The 18789-nt window shown below is 59.5% G+C and overlaps 5 protein-coding genes across 9 annotated transcripts in view; 4 read left to right on the forward strand and 1 right to left on the reverse strand.

Annotated features, from left to right (window-relative positions):
• The window catches only part of UBAP2 (ubiquitin associated protein 2), a 160487-nt gene that overhangs the window by 54481 nt on the left and 87217 nt on the right, over positions 1 to 18789 (reverse strand). The gene's annotated exons all lie outside the window — the stretch shown is intronic.
• Positions 1528 to 2106, forward strand: LOC132320751 (interferon-like). Its single transcript, XM_059834086.1, has one exon. The coding sequence runs from the start codon at positions 1528 to 1530 to the stop codon at positions 2104 to 2106; it is 579 nt and encodes a 192-aa protein (XP_059690069.1).
• Positions 7485 to 8063, forward strand: LOC132320757 (interferon-like). Its single transcript, XM_059834092.1, has one exon. The coding sequence runs from the start codon at positions 7485 to 7487 to the stop codon at positions 8061 to 8063; it is 579 nt and encodes a 192-aa protein (XP_059690075.1).
• On the forward strand, positions 11999 to 12577 carry LOC132320755 (interferon-like). The gene has a single exon (XM_059834090.1). The coding sequence runs from the start codon at positions 11999 to 12001 to the stop codon at positions 12575 to 12577; it is 579 nt and encodes a 192-aa protein (XP_059690073.1).
• Positions 16526 to 17105, forward strand: LOC132320750 (interferon-like). Its single transcript, XM_059834085.1, is given in 2 exon segments — positions 16526 to 16780; positions 16782 to 17105. Coding segments are annotated over 2 exon segments (579 nt in total).

The following is an 18789-nucleotide window of genomic DNA, read 5'->3' on the forward strand; positions in this document are numbered from 1 at the left end:
GATGAAGTTCAATAATACCTAGTGCCGGGTTCTACACTTCGGCCACAACCACCCCAGGCAACGCTACAGGCTTGGGGATGAGTGGCTGGAAAGCTCCCCCGCAGAAAAGGACCTGGGGGTGTTGCTTGACAGCCGACTGAATATGAGCCAGCAGTGTGCCCAGGTGGCCCAGAAGGCCAACGGCATCCTGGCCTGTATCAGAAATAGTGTGGCCAGCAGGAGTAGGGAGGTGATCGTGCCCCTGTACTCGGCTCTGGTGAGGCCGCACCTCGAATACTGTGTTCAGTTTTGGGCCCCTCACTACAAGAAGGACATTGAGGTGCTGGAGCGTGTCCAGAGAAGGGCGACGAAGCTGGTGAGGGGTCTGGAGCACAAGTCTGATGAGGAGCGGCTGAGGGAACTGGGGTTGTTCAGCCTGGAGAAGAGGAGGCTGAGGGGAGACCTCATCGCTCTCTACAACTACCTGAAAGGGGGTTGCAGAGAGGTGGGTGTTGGTCTCTTCTCCCAAGTGACTAGTGACAGGACTAGAGGAAATGACCTCAAGTTGCGCCAGGGGAGGTTCACGCTGGATATTAGGAAAAAGTTCTTTAATTAAAGAGTAGTGAAACATTGGAACAGGCTGCCCAGGGAGGTGGTAGAGTCACCCTCCCTGGAGGTATTCAAGGAGCGTGTGGATGTGGCATTGTGGGATGTAGCTTGATGGGCACGGTGCTGTGTGGTGTTGGGTGGGTTGGTTTTTGGTTTTGTGTTTTTTTTGTTTGTTTTTTTTTTTTTTTAGGTTGAACTTGATGATCTTACAGGTCTTTTCCAACCTTAGTGATTCTGTGATTCTCAGCAGCCTCAAACACAGGAGCTGGGGCAGCTCCATCCAGGAACACCTCCAATGCTCAAGCGCTTGCACCCAGAGACACCTCCGCGCAAGCCGCCGCCACCCCCAGGCCCTCGCTCCAGGAGGGGCTCCCCAGGCGCTGCCCAGGGACATCACTTCACAGCCCTTCCCAACACGAAAAGAAAAGACCAGCTAAGAGGAAAACAAAGGCCAGCCACAAGGGAAAGGAAAACAGACCACAACCAACACCAGGCCATGACAGACGGAAAAGACGCTCGGGCAGGAAGGGAAGCCTCAGCTGCAGAAAACAGGCACCACAGCTCGCCCTGCGGCCAACAGGGAAACCCTAACACTCCTCCCCGGCACAGCTGCCCCCACGGGCTCTGCCCCAGCGCTTTCGCATCCCCCACTCAACCACTACAGCCAACCTCCCCCCGACACACCTCCAGCAAAGCACCACCACCGCCACCGCCCTCCCCACGCACGGCCACCCCACCAACGCACTTCCCCAAGACCACCACAGCCACCAGCCAAAACTGAAAGCCACAGCCGGAAACTCGCGGCAATCAGAAAGCGGGGAAGGGGAAGCCGCCGCACCACATAAAGCCGGCCACCCGGCAGCACCCAAAGCACAGCGCCCACCCGCACCGCCACCAAGCCTGACCGGGCTCCTGCCCAGCACCACCCACAGCCCCACCATGCCTGCGCCCGCAACCCCACAGCCCCGCCTGCGCCACGGCGCCACGGCGCTCCCGCTCCTCCTGACGGCTCTCGCCACCGCCCTCGCCTGCCACCACCTGCGTCCCCGCGACGCCACCTTCGCCTGGGACAGCCTCCAGCTCCTCCAGGCCCTGGCTCCCAGCCCGCCACAGCCCTGCCACCACCACCAGCACGCGCCCTTCTTCCCCGACACCCTCCTCCACACCAACCACCCACAGCAAGCCGCCGCCACCGCCCTCCACATCCTCCAGCACCTCCTCACCACCCTCAGCAGCCCCAGCACCCCCCAACACTGGGACGACCAGGCACGCCACCTCCTCCTCAACCACCTCCAGCGCTACATCCGACACCTGGAGCAATGCCTGCCAGCCAGCGGGACGCTCTTCGGAAGGCACGGGCCCCGCAACCAGCTGCTCACCATCGCCAAATACTTCGGGCGCATTCAGGACTTCCTGCACACCCACAACCACAGCGCCTGCGCCTGGGACCACGTCCGCCTCGAAGCTCGCGCCTGCTTCCAACACCTCCACAACCTCACCCGCACCGTGCGCAGTTAGCCCAACGACCCCGACCAACCCGCACGGCCCCACGCGCCCCCACCACCACTTCTGCACCACCGCCCCATCCCCACCTCTGCCCTCCCGCCGCCCCTGACCCACGGCAAGACCCGCTGCAACAACGGCCCTGCACCCTCCGCCTCCTCTATTTATGGAACTTACTCTATTTATTTCCACAATGGTTGGGTTTTACCTATTTATTCACCTATTTATTCGACAGACAATAAAGACCTGTTGCAAAAAGCTGGCCACTGCCTCTCGTCTCAGAAACACACGAACGAGCCTCCGGGGTGGGGGGAAGCCACCTCCACTCAACACCTACGCCACGGCCCTGCTCCAAACAGGGCTCGGCAGATCCCCTGCCCACCCCTCTCTCCCTTTGGCACCTCCCCAAGGAGGCACTCTCCTCAACCTCTTTGGGAAACCGCTGCCAGGGTTTAGCCATCCTCACCAGAATCCCCTCTTCGGCCCTTGTCTCCTCAACGTTCCCCACCTTCCATCCCGATTTAGACCGACCCCTGATCAGATCGGGACTCCTCAAGACAAGGGAGACGCCGACCTCTTGGAGCGGGTCCCGAGCAGGGCCGCAAACATCATCCGAGGGTTGGGACACCTCTCCCATGAAGAAAGGCTGAGCGAGTCGCGGTTGTTCAGCCTGGAGAAGACAAGGCTCCGGGGAGACCTTATCGCGCCCTCGCAGCACTTCAAGGGGGCTTTGAGGAAAGACGCCGACAGGCTTTTTAGCGAGGCCTGTAGCGATACGACAAGGGGTAATGGTTTCCAACTGCAAGAGGGTACATTCAGACGAGATACGAGGAAGGCACCTCTTACCGCGAGGGTGGTGACACACTGCAACAGGTTGCCCGCAGAGGTGCTACCATGCCCCATCCCCGCAAACATTCAAGCTCGGGCTGGACAGGGCTCTGAGCAACCTCACCTACTTGAGGATGGCCCTGCTCATTGCTGGGGGCTTGGACCAGATGACCTCTCAAGGTCCCTCCCAACCCAAACCATGCCAGGATTCTACAAAGGACAGGCACGGCAGACATCGCTTTCATTACCCTGAGGTCGGCCACTCTTGCCACACGTCAGGCAGTTTTCACCTAAACTCCCCCGCCGCGCTGCCTGAAAACACCTTGCAGTGCCGACTCTTCCAGGGCAACACGGCCAAGGTCCAGCCACGGACCTCCACCACCACCCCACCTCCTGCACTGACGGCACCTTGGTACGCCGTATCATGGTGCACGTGCCAGCACCCCAAGCACAGCACCCAGCAACACAACGTTGCCCGACAAGACCACGGGTGGCTCCCAGCCCGCCACCGCCTTCCCACCACCACCACCACACACACATTTCCCCTGCTCCAAGACTTAGACAAAACGCGTGGCAGCCTCTCTCCCACCAGCAGAACAGGGTCCTTGCTCTTGCAAGGGACCTCAAAACCTCAGTGACTGCAACCTCCACCTCCTCCTCCCACTAGAGCTCTACAACTACATCAGCAGGCTCAGCTCCACCTCCACAGGCCTCTTGGACACCCCTCCTCTCGGGGCGCAGGGGCTCAGGCCATCCCAAACACAAGACCCTTTGCTCACGGGGCACGTTGCCGCCTTTGCTCTCCAGCCACCTCAGGCAAGGAGGCAGAGAACACACAACAACAAGACCCCTGCTACAGGGGCACGCGCATCGCACCACAGCCAGGGACCCCATGCAGCACCAGCACAACCCTTCCCTTTTTCCTCTTCCTTTTCCCGCAAGCCTTTCTTCCCCCTTCTGACGACTGGAGGCTTGCCAACGTGACACCCATCTACAAGAAAGGTCGGAAGGAGGATCCGGGGAACTACAGGCCTGTCAGCCTGTCCTTGGTGCCGGTGAAGGTTATGGAAAGGGTCATCTTCAGGGCGCTCACGGGACATGTGCAGGACAACCAAGGGATCAGGCCCAGCCAGCACGGGTTCATGAAAGGCAGGTCCTGCTTGACCAACCTGATCTCCTTCTATGACCAGGTGACCCGCCTGGTGGATGAGGGGAAGGCTGTTGATGTTGTCTACCTGGACTTCAGCAAAGCCTTTGACACTGTTCCCCACAGTATTCTCCTGGAGAAGCTGGCGGCTCGTGGTTTAGACAGGTACACTCTTCGCTGGGTAAAAAACTGGCTGGATGGCCGAGCCCAGAGAGCTGTGGTGAATGGGGTGAAATCCAGCTGGCGGCCGGTCACAAGCGGAGTCCCCCAGGGCTCAGTTTTGGGGCCGGTCTTGTTTAATGTCTTTATGGATGATCTGGATGAGGGGATAGAGTGCTCCCTCAGCAAGTTTGCAGACGACACCAAGTTGGGAGGGAGTGTTGATCTGCTTGAGGGTCGGAAGGCTCTGCAGAGGGATCTGGACAGGCTGGATCGATGGGCTGAGGTCAACCGGATGAAGTTCAATAATGCCAAGTGCCGGGTTCTACACTTTGGCCACAACCACCCCAGGCAACGCTACAGGCTTGGGGACGAGTGGCTGGAAAGCTCCCCCGCAGAAAAGGACCTGGGGGTGTTGACTGACAGCCGGCTGAAGATGGGCACACTGCTGGCTCAGGTGGCCAAGAAGGGCCACCAAGAAGGGTCTAGAAGACAACATCTAGAAGACAACTAGGGGAAGACGGCCGGCCTGGCTGAACAAGGAGCTTATGCTGAGGCTCGGGGACAAAAAGAGAACTTCCCACCTCTGGAAAAAGGGGCAGGCAAGTGAAGAAGAATACAAGGACCTCGTTAGGTCATGCAGGGAGGGAATTAGAAAGGCGAAAGCCCAGCTAGGGCTCAACCTGGCCACGGTCGTGAGGGACAACAAAAAAAGCTTCTATAAATACATTAACAACAAAAAGAGAGCCAAGGAGGATCTCCATCCTCTACTGGATGCGGCGGGGAACATTGTCACGAAGGATGAGGAAAAGGCTGAGGTACTTAATGCCTTCTTTGCCTCAGTCTTTAACAGCCACACCAGATATCCTCAGGGTATCCGTCTCCCTGAGCTGGATGACAGGGATGGAGAGCAAAATAGGCTCCCCATGATCCAGGAGGAAGCAGTTAACGACCTGCTATGCCACCTGGACACTCATAAGTCTATGGGGCCTGATGGCATCCACCCAAGGGTGCTGAGGGAGCTGGCGGAGGAGCTTGCCAAGCCGCTCTCCATCATTTATCAACAGTCCTGGTCAACGGGGGAGGTCCCGGATGACTGGAGGCTTGCCAACGTGACGCCCATCTACAAGAAGGGTTGGAAGGAGGATCCGGGGAACTACAGGCCTGTCAGCCTGACCTCGGTGCCAGGGAAGGTTATGGAGAGGCTCATCTTCAGGGCGCTCACGGGACACGTGCAGGACAACCAAGGGATCAGGCCAAGCCAGCACGGGTTCATGAAAGGCAGGTCCTGCTTGACCAACCTGATCTCCTTCTATGACCAGGTGACCCGCCTGGTGGATGAGGGGAAGGCTGTTGATGTTGTCTACCTGGACTTCAGCAAAGCCTTTGACACTGTTCCCCACAGTATTCTCCTGGAGAAGCTGGCGGCTCGTGGTTTAGACAGGTACACTCTTCGCTGGGTAAAAAACTGGCTGGATGGCCGAGCCCAGAGAGCTGTGGTGAATGGGGTGAAATCCAGCTGGCGGCCGGTCACAAGCGGAGTCCCCCAGGGCTCAGTTTTGGGGCCGGTCTTGTTTAATATCTTTATTGATGATCTGGATGAGGGGATAGAGTGCTCCCTCAGCAAGTTTGCAGACGACACCAAGTTGGGAGGGAGTGTTGATCTGCTGGAGGGTAGGAAGGCTCTGCAGAGGGATCTGGACAGGCTGGATCGATGGGCTGAGGCCAACCAGATGAAGTTCAATAATGCCAAGTGCCGGGTTCTACACTTTGGCCACAACAACCCCAGGCAACGCTACAGGCTTGGGGATGAGTGGCTGGAAAGCTCCCCCGCAGAAAAGGACCTGGGGGTGTTGATCGACAGCCGGCTGAAGATGAGCCAGCAGTGTGCCCAGGTGGCCCAGAAGGCCAACGGCATCCTGGCCTGTATCAGAAACAGTGTGGCCAGCAGGAGCAGGGAGGTGATCGTGCCCCTGTACTCGGCTCTGGTAAGGCCGCACCTCGAATACTGTGTTCAGTTTTGGGCCCCTCACTACAAGGAGGACATTGAGGTGCTGGAGCGTGTCCAGAGAAGGGCGACGAAGCTGGTGAGGGGTCTGGAGCACAAGTCTGATGAGGAGCGGCTGAGGGAGCTGGGGTTGTTCAGTCTGGAGAAGAGGAGGCTGAGGGGAGACCTCATCGCTCTCTACAACTACCTGAAAGGGGGTTGCAGAGAGGTGGGTGTTGGTCTCTTCTCCCAAGTGACTAGTGACAGGACTAGAGGAAATGACCTCAAGTTGCGCCAGGGGAGGTTCAGGCTGGATATTAGGAAAAATTTCTTTACTGAGAGAGTAGTGAAACATTGGAACAGACTGCCCAGGGAGGTGGTAGAGTCACCCTCCCTGGAGGTATTCAAGGAGCGTGTGGATGTGGCATTGTGGGATGTAGCTTGATGGGCACGGTGCTGTGTGGTGTTGGGTGGGTTGGTTTTTGGTGTGTTGGGTTTTTTTGGGTTGTTTTTTTTTTTTTTAGTTTGGACTTGATAATCTTACAGGTCTTTTCCAACCTTAGTGATTCTGTGATTCTCAGCAGCCTCAAGCACAGGAGCTGGGGCAGCTCCATCCAGGAACACCTCCAATGCTCAAGCGCCTGCACCCAGAGACACCTCCGCGCAAGCCGCCGCCACCCCCAGGCCCTCGCTCCAGGAGGGGCTCCCCAGGCGCTGCCCAGGGACATCACTTCACAGCCCTTCCCAACACGAAAAGAAAAGACCAGCTAAGAGGAAAACAAAGGCCAGCCACAAGGGAAAGGAAAACAGACCACAACCAACACCTTGCCATGACAGACGGAAAAGACGCTCGGGCAGGAAGGGAAGCCTCAGCTGCAGAAAGAGGCACCACAGCTCGCCCTGCGGCCAACAGGGAAACCCTAACACTCCTCCCCGGCACAGCTGCCCCCACGGGCTCTGCCCCAGCGCTTTCGCATCCCCCACTCAACCACTACAGCCAACCTCCCCCCGACACACCTCCAGCAAAGCACCACCACCGCCACCGCCCTCCCCACGCACGGCCACCCCACCAACGCACTTCCCCAAGACCACCACAGCCACCAGCCAAAACTGAAAGCCACAGCCGGAAACTCGCGGCAATCAGAAAGCGGGGAAGGGAAAGCCGCCGCACCACATAAAGCCGGCCACCCGGCAGCACCCAAAGCACAGCGCCCACCCGCACCGCCACCAAGCCTGACCGGGCTCCTGCCCAGCACCACCCACAGCCCCACCATGCCTGCGCCCGCAACCCCACAGCCCCGCCTGCGCCACGGCGCCACGGCGCTCCCGCTCCTCCTGACAGCTCTCGCCACCGCCCTCGCCTGCCACCACCTGCGTCCCCGCGACGCCACCTTCGCCTGGGACAGCCTCCAGCTCCTCCAGGCCCTGGCTCCCAGCCCGCCACAGCCCTGCCACCACCACCAGCACGCGCCCTTCTTCCCCGACACCCTCCTCCACACCAACCACCCACAGCAAGCCGCCGCCACTGCCCTCCACATCCTCCAGCACCTCTTCACCACCCTCAGCAGCCCCAGCACCCCCCAACACTGGGACGACCAGGCACGCCACCTCCTCCTCAACCACCTCCAGCGCTACATCCGACACCTGGAGCAATGCCTGCCAGCCAGCGGGACGCTCTTCGGAAGGCACGGGCCCCGCAACCGGCTGCTCACCATCGCCAAATACTTCGGGCGCATCCAGGACTTCCTGCACACCCACAACCACAGCGCCTGCGCCTGGGACCACGTCCGCCTCGAAGCTCGCGCCTGCTTCCAACACCTCCACAACCTCACCCGCACCGTGCCCAGTTAGCCCAACGACCCCGACCAACCCGCACGGCCCCACGCGCCCCCACCACCACTTCTGCACCACCGCCCCATCCCCACCTCTGCCCTCCTGCCGCCCCTGACCCACGGCAAGACCCGCTGCAACAACGGCCCTGCACCCTCCGCCTCCTCTATTTATAGAACTTACTCTATTTATTTCCACAATGGGTTTTACCTATTTATTCACCTATTTATTCGACAGACAATAAAGACCCGTTGCAAAAAGCTGGCCACTGCCTCTCGTCTCAGAAACACACAAACGAGCCTCCGGGGTGGGGGGAAGCCACCTCCACTCAACACCTACGCCACGGCCCTGCTCCAAACAGGGCTCGGCAGATCCCCTGCCCACCCCTCTCTCCCTTTGGCACCTCCCCAAGGAGGCACTCTCCTCAACCTCTTTGGGAAACCGCTGCCAGGGTTTAGCCATCCTCACCAGAATCCCCTCTTCGGCCCTTGTCTCCTCAACGTTCCCCACCTTCCATCCCGATTTAGACCGACCCCTGATCAGATCGGGACTCCTCAAGACAAGGGAGACGCCGACCTCTTGGAGCGGGTCCCGAGCAGGGCCACAAACATCATCCAAGGGTTGGGACACCTCTCCCATGAAGAAAGGCTGAGTGAGTCGCGGTTGTTCAGCCTGGAGAAGACAAGGCTCCGGGGAGACCTTATCGCGCCCTCGCAGCACTTCAAGGGGGCTTCGAAGAAAGACGCCGACAGGCTTTTTAGCGAGGCCTGTAGCGATACGACAAGGGGTAATGGTTTCCAACTGCAAGAGGGTACATTCAGACGAGATACGAGGAAGGCACCTCTTACCGCGAGGGTGGTGACACACTGCAACAGGTTGCCCGCAGAGGTGCTACAATGCCCCATCCCTGCAAACATTCAAGCTCGGGCTGGACAGGGCTCTCAGCAACCTCACCTACTTGAGGATGGCCCTGCTCATTGCTGGGGGCTTGGACCAGACGACCTCTCAAGGTCCCTCCCAACCCAACCCAAACCATGCCAGGATTCTACAAAGGACAGGCACGGCAGACATCGCTTTCATTACCCTGAGGTCGGCCACTCTTGCCACACGTCAGGCAGTTTTCACCTAAACTCCCCCGCCGCGCTGCCTGAAAACACCTTGCAGTGCCGACTCTTCCAGGGCAACACGGCCAAGGTCCAGCCATGGACCTCCACCACCACCCCACCTCCTGCACTGACGGCACCTCGGTACGCCGTATCATCGTGCACGTGCCAGCACCCCAAGCACAGCACCCAGCAACACAACGTTGCCCGACAAGACCACGGGTGGCTCCCAGCCCGCCACCGCCTTCCCACCACCACACACACATTTCCCCTGCTCCAAGACTTAGACAAAACGCGTGGCAGCCTCTCTCCCACCAGCAGAACAGGGTCCTTGCTCTTGCAAGGGACCTGAAAACCTCAGTGACTGCAACCTCCACCTCCTCCTCCCACTAGAGCTCTACAACTACATCAGCAGGCTCAGCTCCACCTCCACAGGCCTCTTGGACACCCCTCCTCTCGGGGTGCAGGGGCTCAGGCCATCCCAAACACAAGACCCTTCGCTCACGGGGCACGTTGCCGCCTTTGCTCTCCAGCCACCTCAGGCAAGGAGGCAGAGAACACACAACCACAAGACCCCTGCTACAGGGGCACGCGCACGGCACCACAGCCAGGGACCCCATGCAGCAGCAGCAAAACCCTTCCCTTTTTCCTCTTCCTTTTCCCGCAAGCCTTTCTTCCCCCTTCTGACGACTGGAGGCTTGCCAACGTGACACCCATCTACAAGAAGGGTCGGAAGGAGGATTCGGGGAACGACAGGCCTGTCAGCCTGACCTCGGTGCCGGTGAAGGTTATGGAGAGGCTCATCTTCAGGGCGCTCACGGGACATGTGCAGGATAACCAAGGGATCAGGCCCAGCCAGCACGGGTTCATGAAAGGCAGGTCCTGCTTGACCAACCTGATCTCCTTCTATGACCAGGTGACCCGCCTGGTGGATGAGGGGAAGGCTGTTGATGTTGTCTACCTGGACTTCAGCAAAGCCTTTGACACTGTTCCCCACAGTATTCTCCTGGAGAAGCTGGCGGCTCGTGGTTTAGACAGGTACACTCTTCGCTGGGTAAAAAACTGGCTGGATGGCCGAGCCCAGAGAGTTGTGGTGAATGGAGTGAAATCCAGCTGGCGGCCGGTCACAAGCGGAGTCCCCCAGGGCTCCGTTTTGGGGCCGGTCTTGTTTAATGTCTTTATGGATGATCTGGATGAGGGGATCGAGTGCTCCCTCAGCAAGTTTGCAGACGACACCAAGTTGGGAGGGAGTGTTGATCTGCTTGAGGGTCAGAAGGCTCTGCAGAGGGATCTGGACAGGCTGGATCGATGGGCTGAGGTCAACTGGATGAAGTTCAATAATGCCAAGTGCCGGGTTCTACACTTTGGCCACAACAACCCCAGGCAACGCTACAGGCTTGGGGACGAGTGGCTGGAAAGCTTCCCCGCAGAAAAGGACCTGGGGGTGTTGATTGACAGCCGGCTGAAGATGGGCACACTGCTGGCTCAGGTGGCCAAGAAGGCCAACGGCATCCTGGCCTGTATCAGAAACAGTGTGGCAGCAGGAGTAGGGAGGTGATCGTGCCCCTGTACTCGGCTCTGGTGAGGCCGCACCTCGAATACTGTGTTCAGTTTTGGGCCCCTCACTACAAGAAGGACATTGAGGTGCTGGAGCGTGTCCAGAGAAGGGCGACGAAGCTGGTGAGGGGTCTGGAGCACAAGTCTGATGAGGAGCGGCTGAGGGAACTGGGGTTGTTCAGTCTGGAGAAGAGGAGGCTGAGGGGAGACCTTATCGCTCTCTACAACTACCTGAAAGGGGGTTGCAGAGAGGTGGGTGTTGGTCTCTTCTCCCAAGTGATGAGGGACAGGACTAGAGGAAACGGCCTCAAGTTGCGCCAGGGGAGGTTCAGGCTGGATATTAGGAAAAATTTCTTCACTGAGAGAGTAGTGAAACATTGGAACAGGCTGCCCAGGGAGGTGGTAGAGTCACCCTCCCTGGAGGTATTCAAGGAGCGTGTGGATGTGGCATTGTGGGATGTAGCTTGATGGGCACGGTGCTGTGTGGTGTTGGGTGGGTTGGTTTTTCGTGTGTTGGGTTTTTTTGGGTTTTTTTTTTTTTTTTTTAGGTTGGACTTGATGATCTTACAGGTCTTTTCCAACCTTAGTGATTCTGTGATTCTCAGCAGCCTCAAACACAGGAGCTGGGGCAGCTCCATCCAGGAACACCTCCAATGCTCAAGCGCCTGCACCCAGAGACACCTCCGCGCAAGCCGCCGCCACCCCCAGGCCCTCGCTCCAGGAGGGGCTCCCCAGGCGCTGCCCAGGGACATCACTTCACAGCCCTTCCCAACACGAAAAGAAAAGACCAGCTAAGAGGAAAACAAAGGCCAGCCACAAGGGAAAGGAAAACAGACCACAACCAACACCAGGCCATGACAGACGGAAAAGACGCTCGGGCAGGAAGGGAAGCCTCAGCTGCAGAAAGAGGCACCACAGCTCGCCCTGCGGCCAACAGGGAAACCCTAACACTCCTCCCCGGCACAGCTGCCCCCACGGGCTCTGCCCCAGCGCTTTCGCATCCCCCACTCAACCACTACAGCCAACCTCCCCCCGACACACCTCCAGCAAAGCACCACCACCACCATCGCCCTCCCCACGCACGGCCACCCCACCAACGCACTTCCCCAAGACCACCACAGCCACCAGCCAAAACTGAAAGCCACAGCCGGAAACTCGCGGCAATCAGAAAGCGGGGAAGGGAAAACCGCCGCACCACATAAAGCCGGCCACCCGGCAGCACCCAAAGCACAGCGCCCACCCGCACCGCCACCAAGCCTGACCGGGCTCCTGCCCAGCACCACCCACAGCCCCACCATGCCTGCGCCCGCAACCCCACAGCCCCGCCTGCGCCACGGCGCCACGGCGCTCCCGCTCCTCCTGACGGCTCTCGCCACCGCCCTCGCCTGCCACCACCTGCGTCCCCGCGACGCCACCTTCGCCTGGGACAGCCTCCAGCTCCTCCAGGCCCTGGCTCCCAGCCCGCCACAGCCCTGCCACCACCACCAGCACGCGCCCTTCTTCCCCGACACCCTCCTCCACACCAACCACCCACAGCAAGCCGCCGCCACCGCCCTCCACATCCTCCAGCACCTCCTCACCACCCTCAGCAGCCCCAGCACCCCCCAACACTGGGACGACCAGGCACGCCACCTCCTCCTCAACCACCTCCAGCGCTACATCCGACACCTGGAGCAATGCCTGCCAGCCAGCGGGACGCTCTTCGGAAGGCACGGGCCCCGCAACCAGCTGCTCACCATCGCCAAATACTTCGGGCGCATCCAGGACTTCCTGCACACCCACAACCACAGCGCCTGCGCCTGGGACCACGTCCGCCTCGAAGCTCGCGCCTGCTTCCAACACCTCCACAACCTCACCCGCACCGTGCGCAGTTAGCCCAACGACCCCGACCAACCCGCACGGCCCCACGCGCCCCCACTACCACTTCTGCACCACCGCCCCATCCCCACCTCTGCCCTCCCGCCGCCCCTGACCCACGGCAAGACCCGCTGCAACAACGGCCCTGCACCCTCCGCCTCCTCTATTTATGGAACTTACTCTATTTATTTCCACAATGGTTGGGGTTTACCTATTTATTCACCTATTTATTCGACAGACAATAAAGACCTGTTGCAAAAAGCTGGCCACTGCCTCTTGTCTCAGAAGCACACGAACGAGCCTCCGGGGTGGGGGGAAGCCACCTCCACTCAACACCTACGCCACGGCCCTGCTCCAAACAGGGCTCGGCAGATCCCCTGCCCACCCCTCTCTCCCTTTGGCACCTCCCCAAGGAGGCACTCTCCTCAACCTCTTTGGGAAACCGCTGCCAGGGTTTAGCCATCCTCACCAGAATCCTCTCTTCGGCCCTTGTCTCCTCAACGTTCCCCACCTTCCATCCCGCTTTAGACCGACCCCTGATCAGATCAGGACTCCTCAAGACAAGGGAGACGCCGACCTCTTGGAGCGGGTCCCGAGCAGGGCCGCAAACATCATCCGAGGGTTGGGACACCTCTCCCATGAAGAAAGGCTGAGCGAGTCGCGGTTGTTCAGCCTGGAGAAGACAAGGCTCCGGGGAGACCTTATCGCGCCCTCGCAGCACTTCAAGGGGGCTTCGAAGAAAGACGCCGACAGGCTTTTTAGCGAGGCCTGTAGCGATACGACAAGGGGTAATGGTTTCCAACTGCAAGAGGGTACATTCAGACGAGATACGAGGAAGGCACCTCTTACCGCGAGGGTGGTGACACACTGCAACAGGTTGCCCGCAGAGGTGCTACAATGCCCCATCCCTGCAAACATTCAAGCTCGGGCTGGACAGGGCTCTCAGCAACCTCACCTACTTGAGGATGGCCCTGCTCATTGCTGGGGGCTTGGACCAGACGACCTCTCAAGGTCCCTCCCAACCCAACCCAACCCATGCCAGGATTCTACAAAGGACAGGCACGGCAGACATCGCTTTCATTACCCTGAGGTCGGCCACTCTTGCCACACGTCAGGCAGTTTTCACCTAAACTCCCCCGCCGCGCTGCCTGAAAACACCTTGCAGCGCTGACTCTTCCAGGGCAACACGGCCAAGGTCCAGCCACGGACCTCCACCACCACCCCACCTCCTGCACTGACGGCACCTCGGTACGCCAAATCATCGTGCACGTGCCAGCACCCCAAGCACAGCACCCAGCAACACAACGTTGCCCGACAAGACCACGGGTGGCTCCCAGCCCGCCACCGCCTTCCCACCACCACCACACACACATTTCCCCTGCTCCAGAACTTTGACAAATTGCGTGGCAGCCTCTCTCCCACCAGCAGAACAGGGTCCTTGCTCTTGCAAGGGACCTGAAAACCTCAGCGACTGCAACCTCCACCTCCTCCTCCCACTAGAGCTCTACAACTACATCAGCAGGCTCAGCTCCACCTCCACAGGCCTCTTGGACACCCCTCCTCTCGGGGCGCAGGGGCTCAGGCCATCCCAAACACAAGACCCTTCGCTCACAGGGCACGATGCCGCCTTTGCTCTCCAGCCACCTCAGGCAAGGAGGCAGAGAACACACAACCACAAGACCCCTGCTACAGGGGCACGCGCACGGCACCACAGCCAGGGACCCCATGCAGCAGCAGCACCAGCAAAACCCTTCCCTTTTTCCTCTTCCTTTTCCCGCAAGCCTTTCTTCCCCCTTCTGACGACTGGAGGCTTGCCTACGTGACACCCATCTACAAGAAGGGTCGGAAGGAGGATCCGGGGAACGACAGGCCTGTCAGCCTGACCTCGGTGCCGGTGAAGGTTATGGAAAGGCTCATCTTCAGGGCGCTCACGGGACACGTGCAGGACAACCAAGGGATCAGGCCAAGCCAGCACGGGTTCATGAAAGGCAGGTCCTGCTTGACCAACCTGATCTCCTTCTATGACCAGGTGACCCGCCTGGTGGATGAGGGGAAGGCTGTTGATGTTGTCTACCTGGACTTCAGCAAAGCCTTTGACACTGTTCCCCACAGTATTCTCCTGGAGAAGCTGGCGGCCCGTGGTTTAGACAGGTACACTCTTCGCTGGGTAAAAAACTGGCTGGATGGCCGAGCCCAGAGAGCTGTGGTGAATGGGGTGAAATCCAGCTGGCGGCCGGTCACAAGCGGAGTCCCCCAGGGCTCAGTTTTGGGGCCGGTCTTGTTTAATATCTTTATTGATGATCTGGATGAGGGGATAGAGTGCTCCCTCAGCAAGTTTGCAGACGACACCAAGTTGGGAGGGAGTGTTGATCTGCTGGAGGGTAGGAAGGCTCTGCAGAGGGATCTGGACAGGCTGGATTGATGGGCTGAGGCCAACCAGATGAAGTTCAATAATACCTAGTGCCGGGTTCTACACTTTGGCCACAACCACCCCAGGCAACGCTACAGGCTTGGGGATGAGTGGCTGGAAAGCTCCCCCGCAGAAAAGGACCTGGGGGTGTTGATCGACAGCCGGCTGAAGATGAGCCAGCAGTGTGCCCAGGTGGCCCAGAAGGCCAACGGCATCCTGGCTTGTATCAGAAACAGTGTGGCCAGCAGGAGTAGGGAGGTGATCGTGCCCCTGTACTCGGCTCTGGTGAGGCCGCACCTCGAATACTGTGTTCAGTTTTGGGCCCCTCACTCCAAGAAGGACATTGAGGTGCTGGAGCGTGTCCAGAGAAGGGCGACGAAGCTGGTGAGGGGTCTGGAGCACAAGTCTTATGAGGAGCGGCTGAGGGAGCTGGGGTTGTTCAGTCTGGAGAAGAGGAGGCTGAGGGGAGACCTCATCGCTCTCTACAACTACCTGAAAGGGGGTTGCAGAGAGGTGGGTGTTGGTCTCTTCTCCCAAGTGACTAGTGACAGGACTAGAGGAAATGACCTCAAGTTGCGCCAGGGGAGGTTCACGCTGGATATTGGGAAAAAGTTCTTTACTGAAAGAGTAGTGAAACATTGGAACAGGCTGCCCAGGGAGGTGGTAGAGTCACCCTCCCTGGAGGTATTCAAGGAGCGTGTGGATGTGGCATTGTGGGATGTAGCTTGATGGGCACGGTGCTGTGTGGTGTTGGGTGGGTTGGTTTTTGGTTTTGTTTTTTTTTTGTTTGTTTTTTTTTTTTTTTTAGGTTGGACTTGATGATCTTACAGGTCTTTTCCAACCTTAGTGATTCTGTGATTCTCAGCAGCCTCAAACACAGGAGCTGGGGCAGCTCCATCCAGGAACACCTCCAATGCTCAAGCGCTTGCACCCAGAGACACCTCCGCGCAAGCCGCCGCCACCCCCAGGCCCTCGCTCCAGGAGGGGCTCCCCAGGCGCTGCCCAGGGACATCACTTCACAGCCCTTCCCAACACGAAAAGAAAAGACCAGCTAAGAGGAAAACAAAGGCCAGCCACAAGGGAAAGGAAAACAGACCACAACCAACACCAGGCCATGACAGACGGAAAAGACGCTCGGGCAGGAAGGGAAGCCTCAGCTGCAGAAAGAGGCACCACAGCTCGCCCTGCGGCCAACAGGGAAACCCTAACACTCCTCCCCGGCACAGCTGCCCCCACGGGCTCTGCCCCAGCGCTTTCGCATCCCCCACTCAACCACTACAGCCAACCTCCCCCCGACACACCTCCAGCAAAGCACCACCACCGCCACCGCCCTCCCCACGCACGGCCACCCCACCAACGCACTTCCCCAAGACCACCACAGCCACCAGCCAAAACTGAAAGCCACAGCCGGAAACTCACGGCAATCAGAAAGCGGGGAAGGGAAAGCCGCCGCACCACATAAAGCCGGCCACCCGGCAGCACCCAAAGCACAGCGCCCACCCGCACTGCCACCAAGCCTGACCGGGCTCCTGCCCAGCACCACCCACAGCCCCACCATGCCTGCGCCCGCAACCCCACAGCCCCGCCTGCGCCACGGCGCCACGGCGCTCCCGCTCCTCCTGACGGCTCTCGCCACCGCCCTCGCCTGCCACCACCTGCGTCCCCGCGACGCCACCTTCGCCTGGGACAGCCTCCAGCTCCTCCAGGCCCTGGCTCCCAGCCCGCCACAGCCCTGCCACCACCACCAGCACGCGCCCTTCTTCCCCGACACCCTCCTCCACACCAACCACCCACAGCAAGCCGCCGCCACCCGCCCTCCACATCCTCCAGCACCTCCTCACCACCCTCAGCAGCCCCAGCACCCCCCAACACTGGGACGACCAGGCACGCCACCACCTCCTCAACCACCTCCAGCATTACATCCACCACCTGGAGCAATGCCTGCCAGCCAGCGGGACACTCTTCGGAAGACGAGGGCCCCGCAACCGGCTGCTCACCATCGCCAAATACTTCGGGCGCATCCAGGACTTCCTGCACACCCACAACCACAGCGCCTGCGCCTGGGACCACGTCCGCCTCGAAGCTCGCGCCTGCTTCCAACACCTCCACAACCTCACCCGCACCGTGCCCAGTTAGCCCAACGACCCCGACCAACCCGCACGGCCCCACGCGCCCCACCACCACTTCTGCACCACCGCCCCATCCCCACCTCTGCCCTCCCGCCGCCCCTGACCCACGGCAAGACCCGCTGCAACAACGGCCCTGCACCCTCCGCCTCCTCTATTTATGGAACTTACTCTATTTATTTCCACAATGGTTGGGGTTTACCTATTTATTCACCTATTTATTCGACAGACAATAAAGACCTGTTGCAAAAAGCTGGCCACTGCCTCTTGTCTCAGAAACACAGGAACGAGCCTCCAGGGTGGGGGGAAGCCACCTCCACTCAACACCTATGCCACGGCCCTGCTCCAAACAGGGCTCGGCAGATCCCCTGCCCACCCCTCTCTCCCTTTGGCACCTCCCCAAGGAGGCACTCTCCTCAACCTCTTTGGGAAACCGCTGCCAGGGTTTAGCCATCCTCACCAGAATCCTCTCTTTGGCCCTTGTCTCCTCAACATTCCCCACCTTCCATCCCGATTTAGACCGACCCCTGATCAGATCGGGACTCCTCAAGACAAGGGAGACGCCGACCTCTTGGAGCGGGTCCCGAGCAGGGCCACAAACATCATCCGAGGGTTGGGACACCTCTCCCATGAAGAAAGGCTGAGCGAGTCGCGGTTGTTCAGCCTGGAGAAGACAAGGCTCCGGGGAGACCATATCGCCCCCTCGCAGTACTTCAAGGGGGCTTCGAAGAAAGACGCCGACAGGCTTTTTAGCGAGGCCTGTAGCGATACGACAAGGGGTAATGGTTTCCAACTGCAAGAGGGTACATTCAGACTAGATACGAGGAAAGCATCTCTTACCGCGAGGGTGGTGACACACTGCAACAGGTTGCCCGCAGAGGTGCTACAATGCCCCATCCCTGCAAACATTCAAGCTCGGGCTGGACAGGGCTCTCAGCAACCTCACCTACTTGAGGATGGCCCTGCTCATTGCTGGGGGCTTGGACCAGACGACCTCTCAAGGTCCCTCCCAACCCAAACCATGCCAGGATTCTACAAAGGACAGGCACGGCAGACATCGCTTTCATTAGCGTGAGGTCGGCCACTCTTGCCACACGTCAGGCAGTTTTCACCTAAACTCCCCCGCCGCGCTGCCTGAAAACACCTTGCAGTGCCGACTCTTCCAGGGCAACACGGCCAAGGTCCAGCCACGGACCTCCACCACCACCCCACCTCCTGCACTGACGGCACCTTGGTACGCCGTATCATCGTGCACGTGCCAGCACCCCAAGCACAGCACCCAGCAACACAACGTTGCCCGACAAGACCACGGGTGGCTCCCAGCCCGCCACCGCCTTCCCACCACCACCACCACACACACATTTCCCCTGCTCCAAAACTTTGACAAGACGCATGGCAGCCTCTCTCCCACCAGCAGAACAGGGTCCTTGCTCTTGCAAGGGACCTGAAAACCTCAGCGACTGCAACCTCCACCTCCTCCTCCCACTAGAGCTCTACAACTACATCAGCAGGCTCAGCTCCACCTCCACAGGCCTCTTGGACACCCCTCCTCTCGGGGCGCAGGGGCTCAGGCCATCCCAAACACAAGACCCTTCACTCACGGGGCACGTTGCCGCCTTTGCTCTCCAGCCACCTCAGGCAAGGAGGCAGAGAACACACAACCACAAGACCCCTGCTACAGGGGCACGCGCACG

The sequence above is a fragment of the Gavia stellata genome, chromosome Z, assembly GCF_030936135.1.
Source record: "Gavia stellata isolate bGavSte3 chromosome Z, bGavSte3.hap2, whole genome shotgun sequence".
Taxonomy (NCBI): domain Eukaryota; kingdom Metazoa; phylum Chordata; class Aves; order Gaviiformes; family Gaviidae; genus Gavia; species Gavia stellata.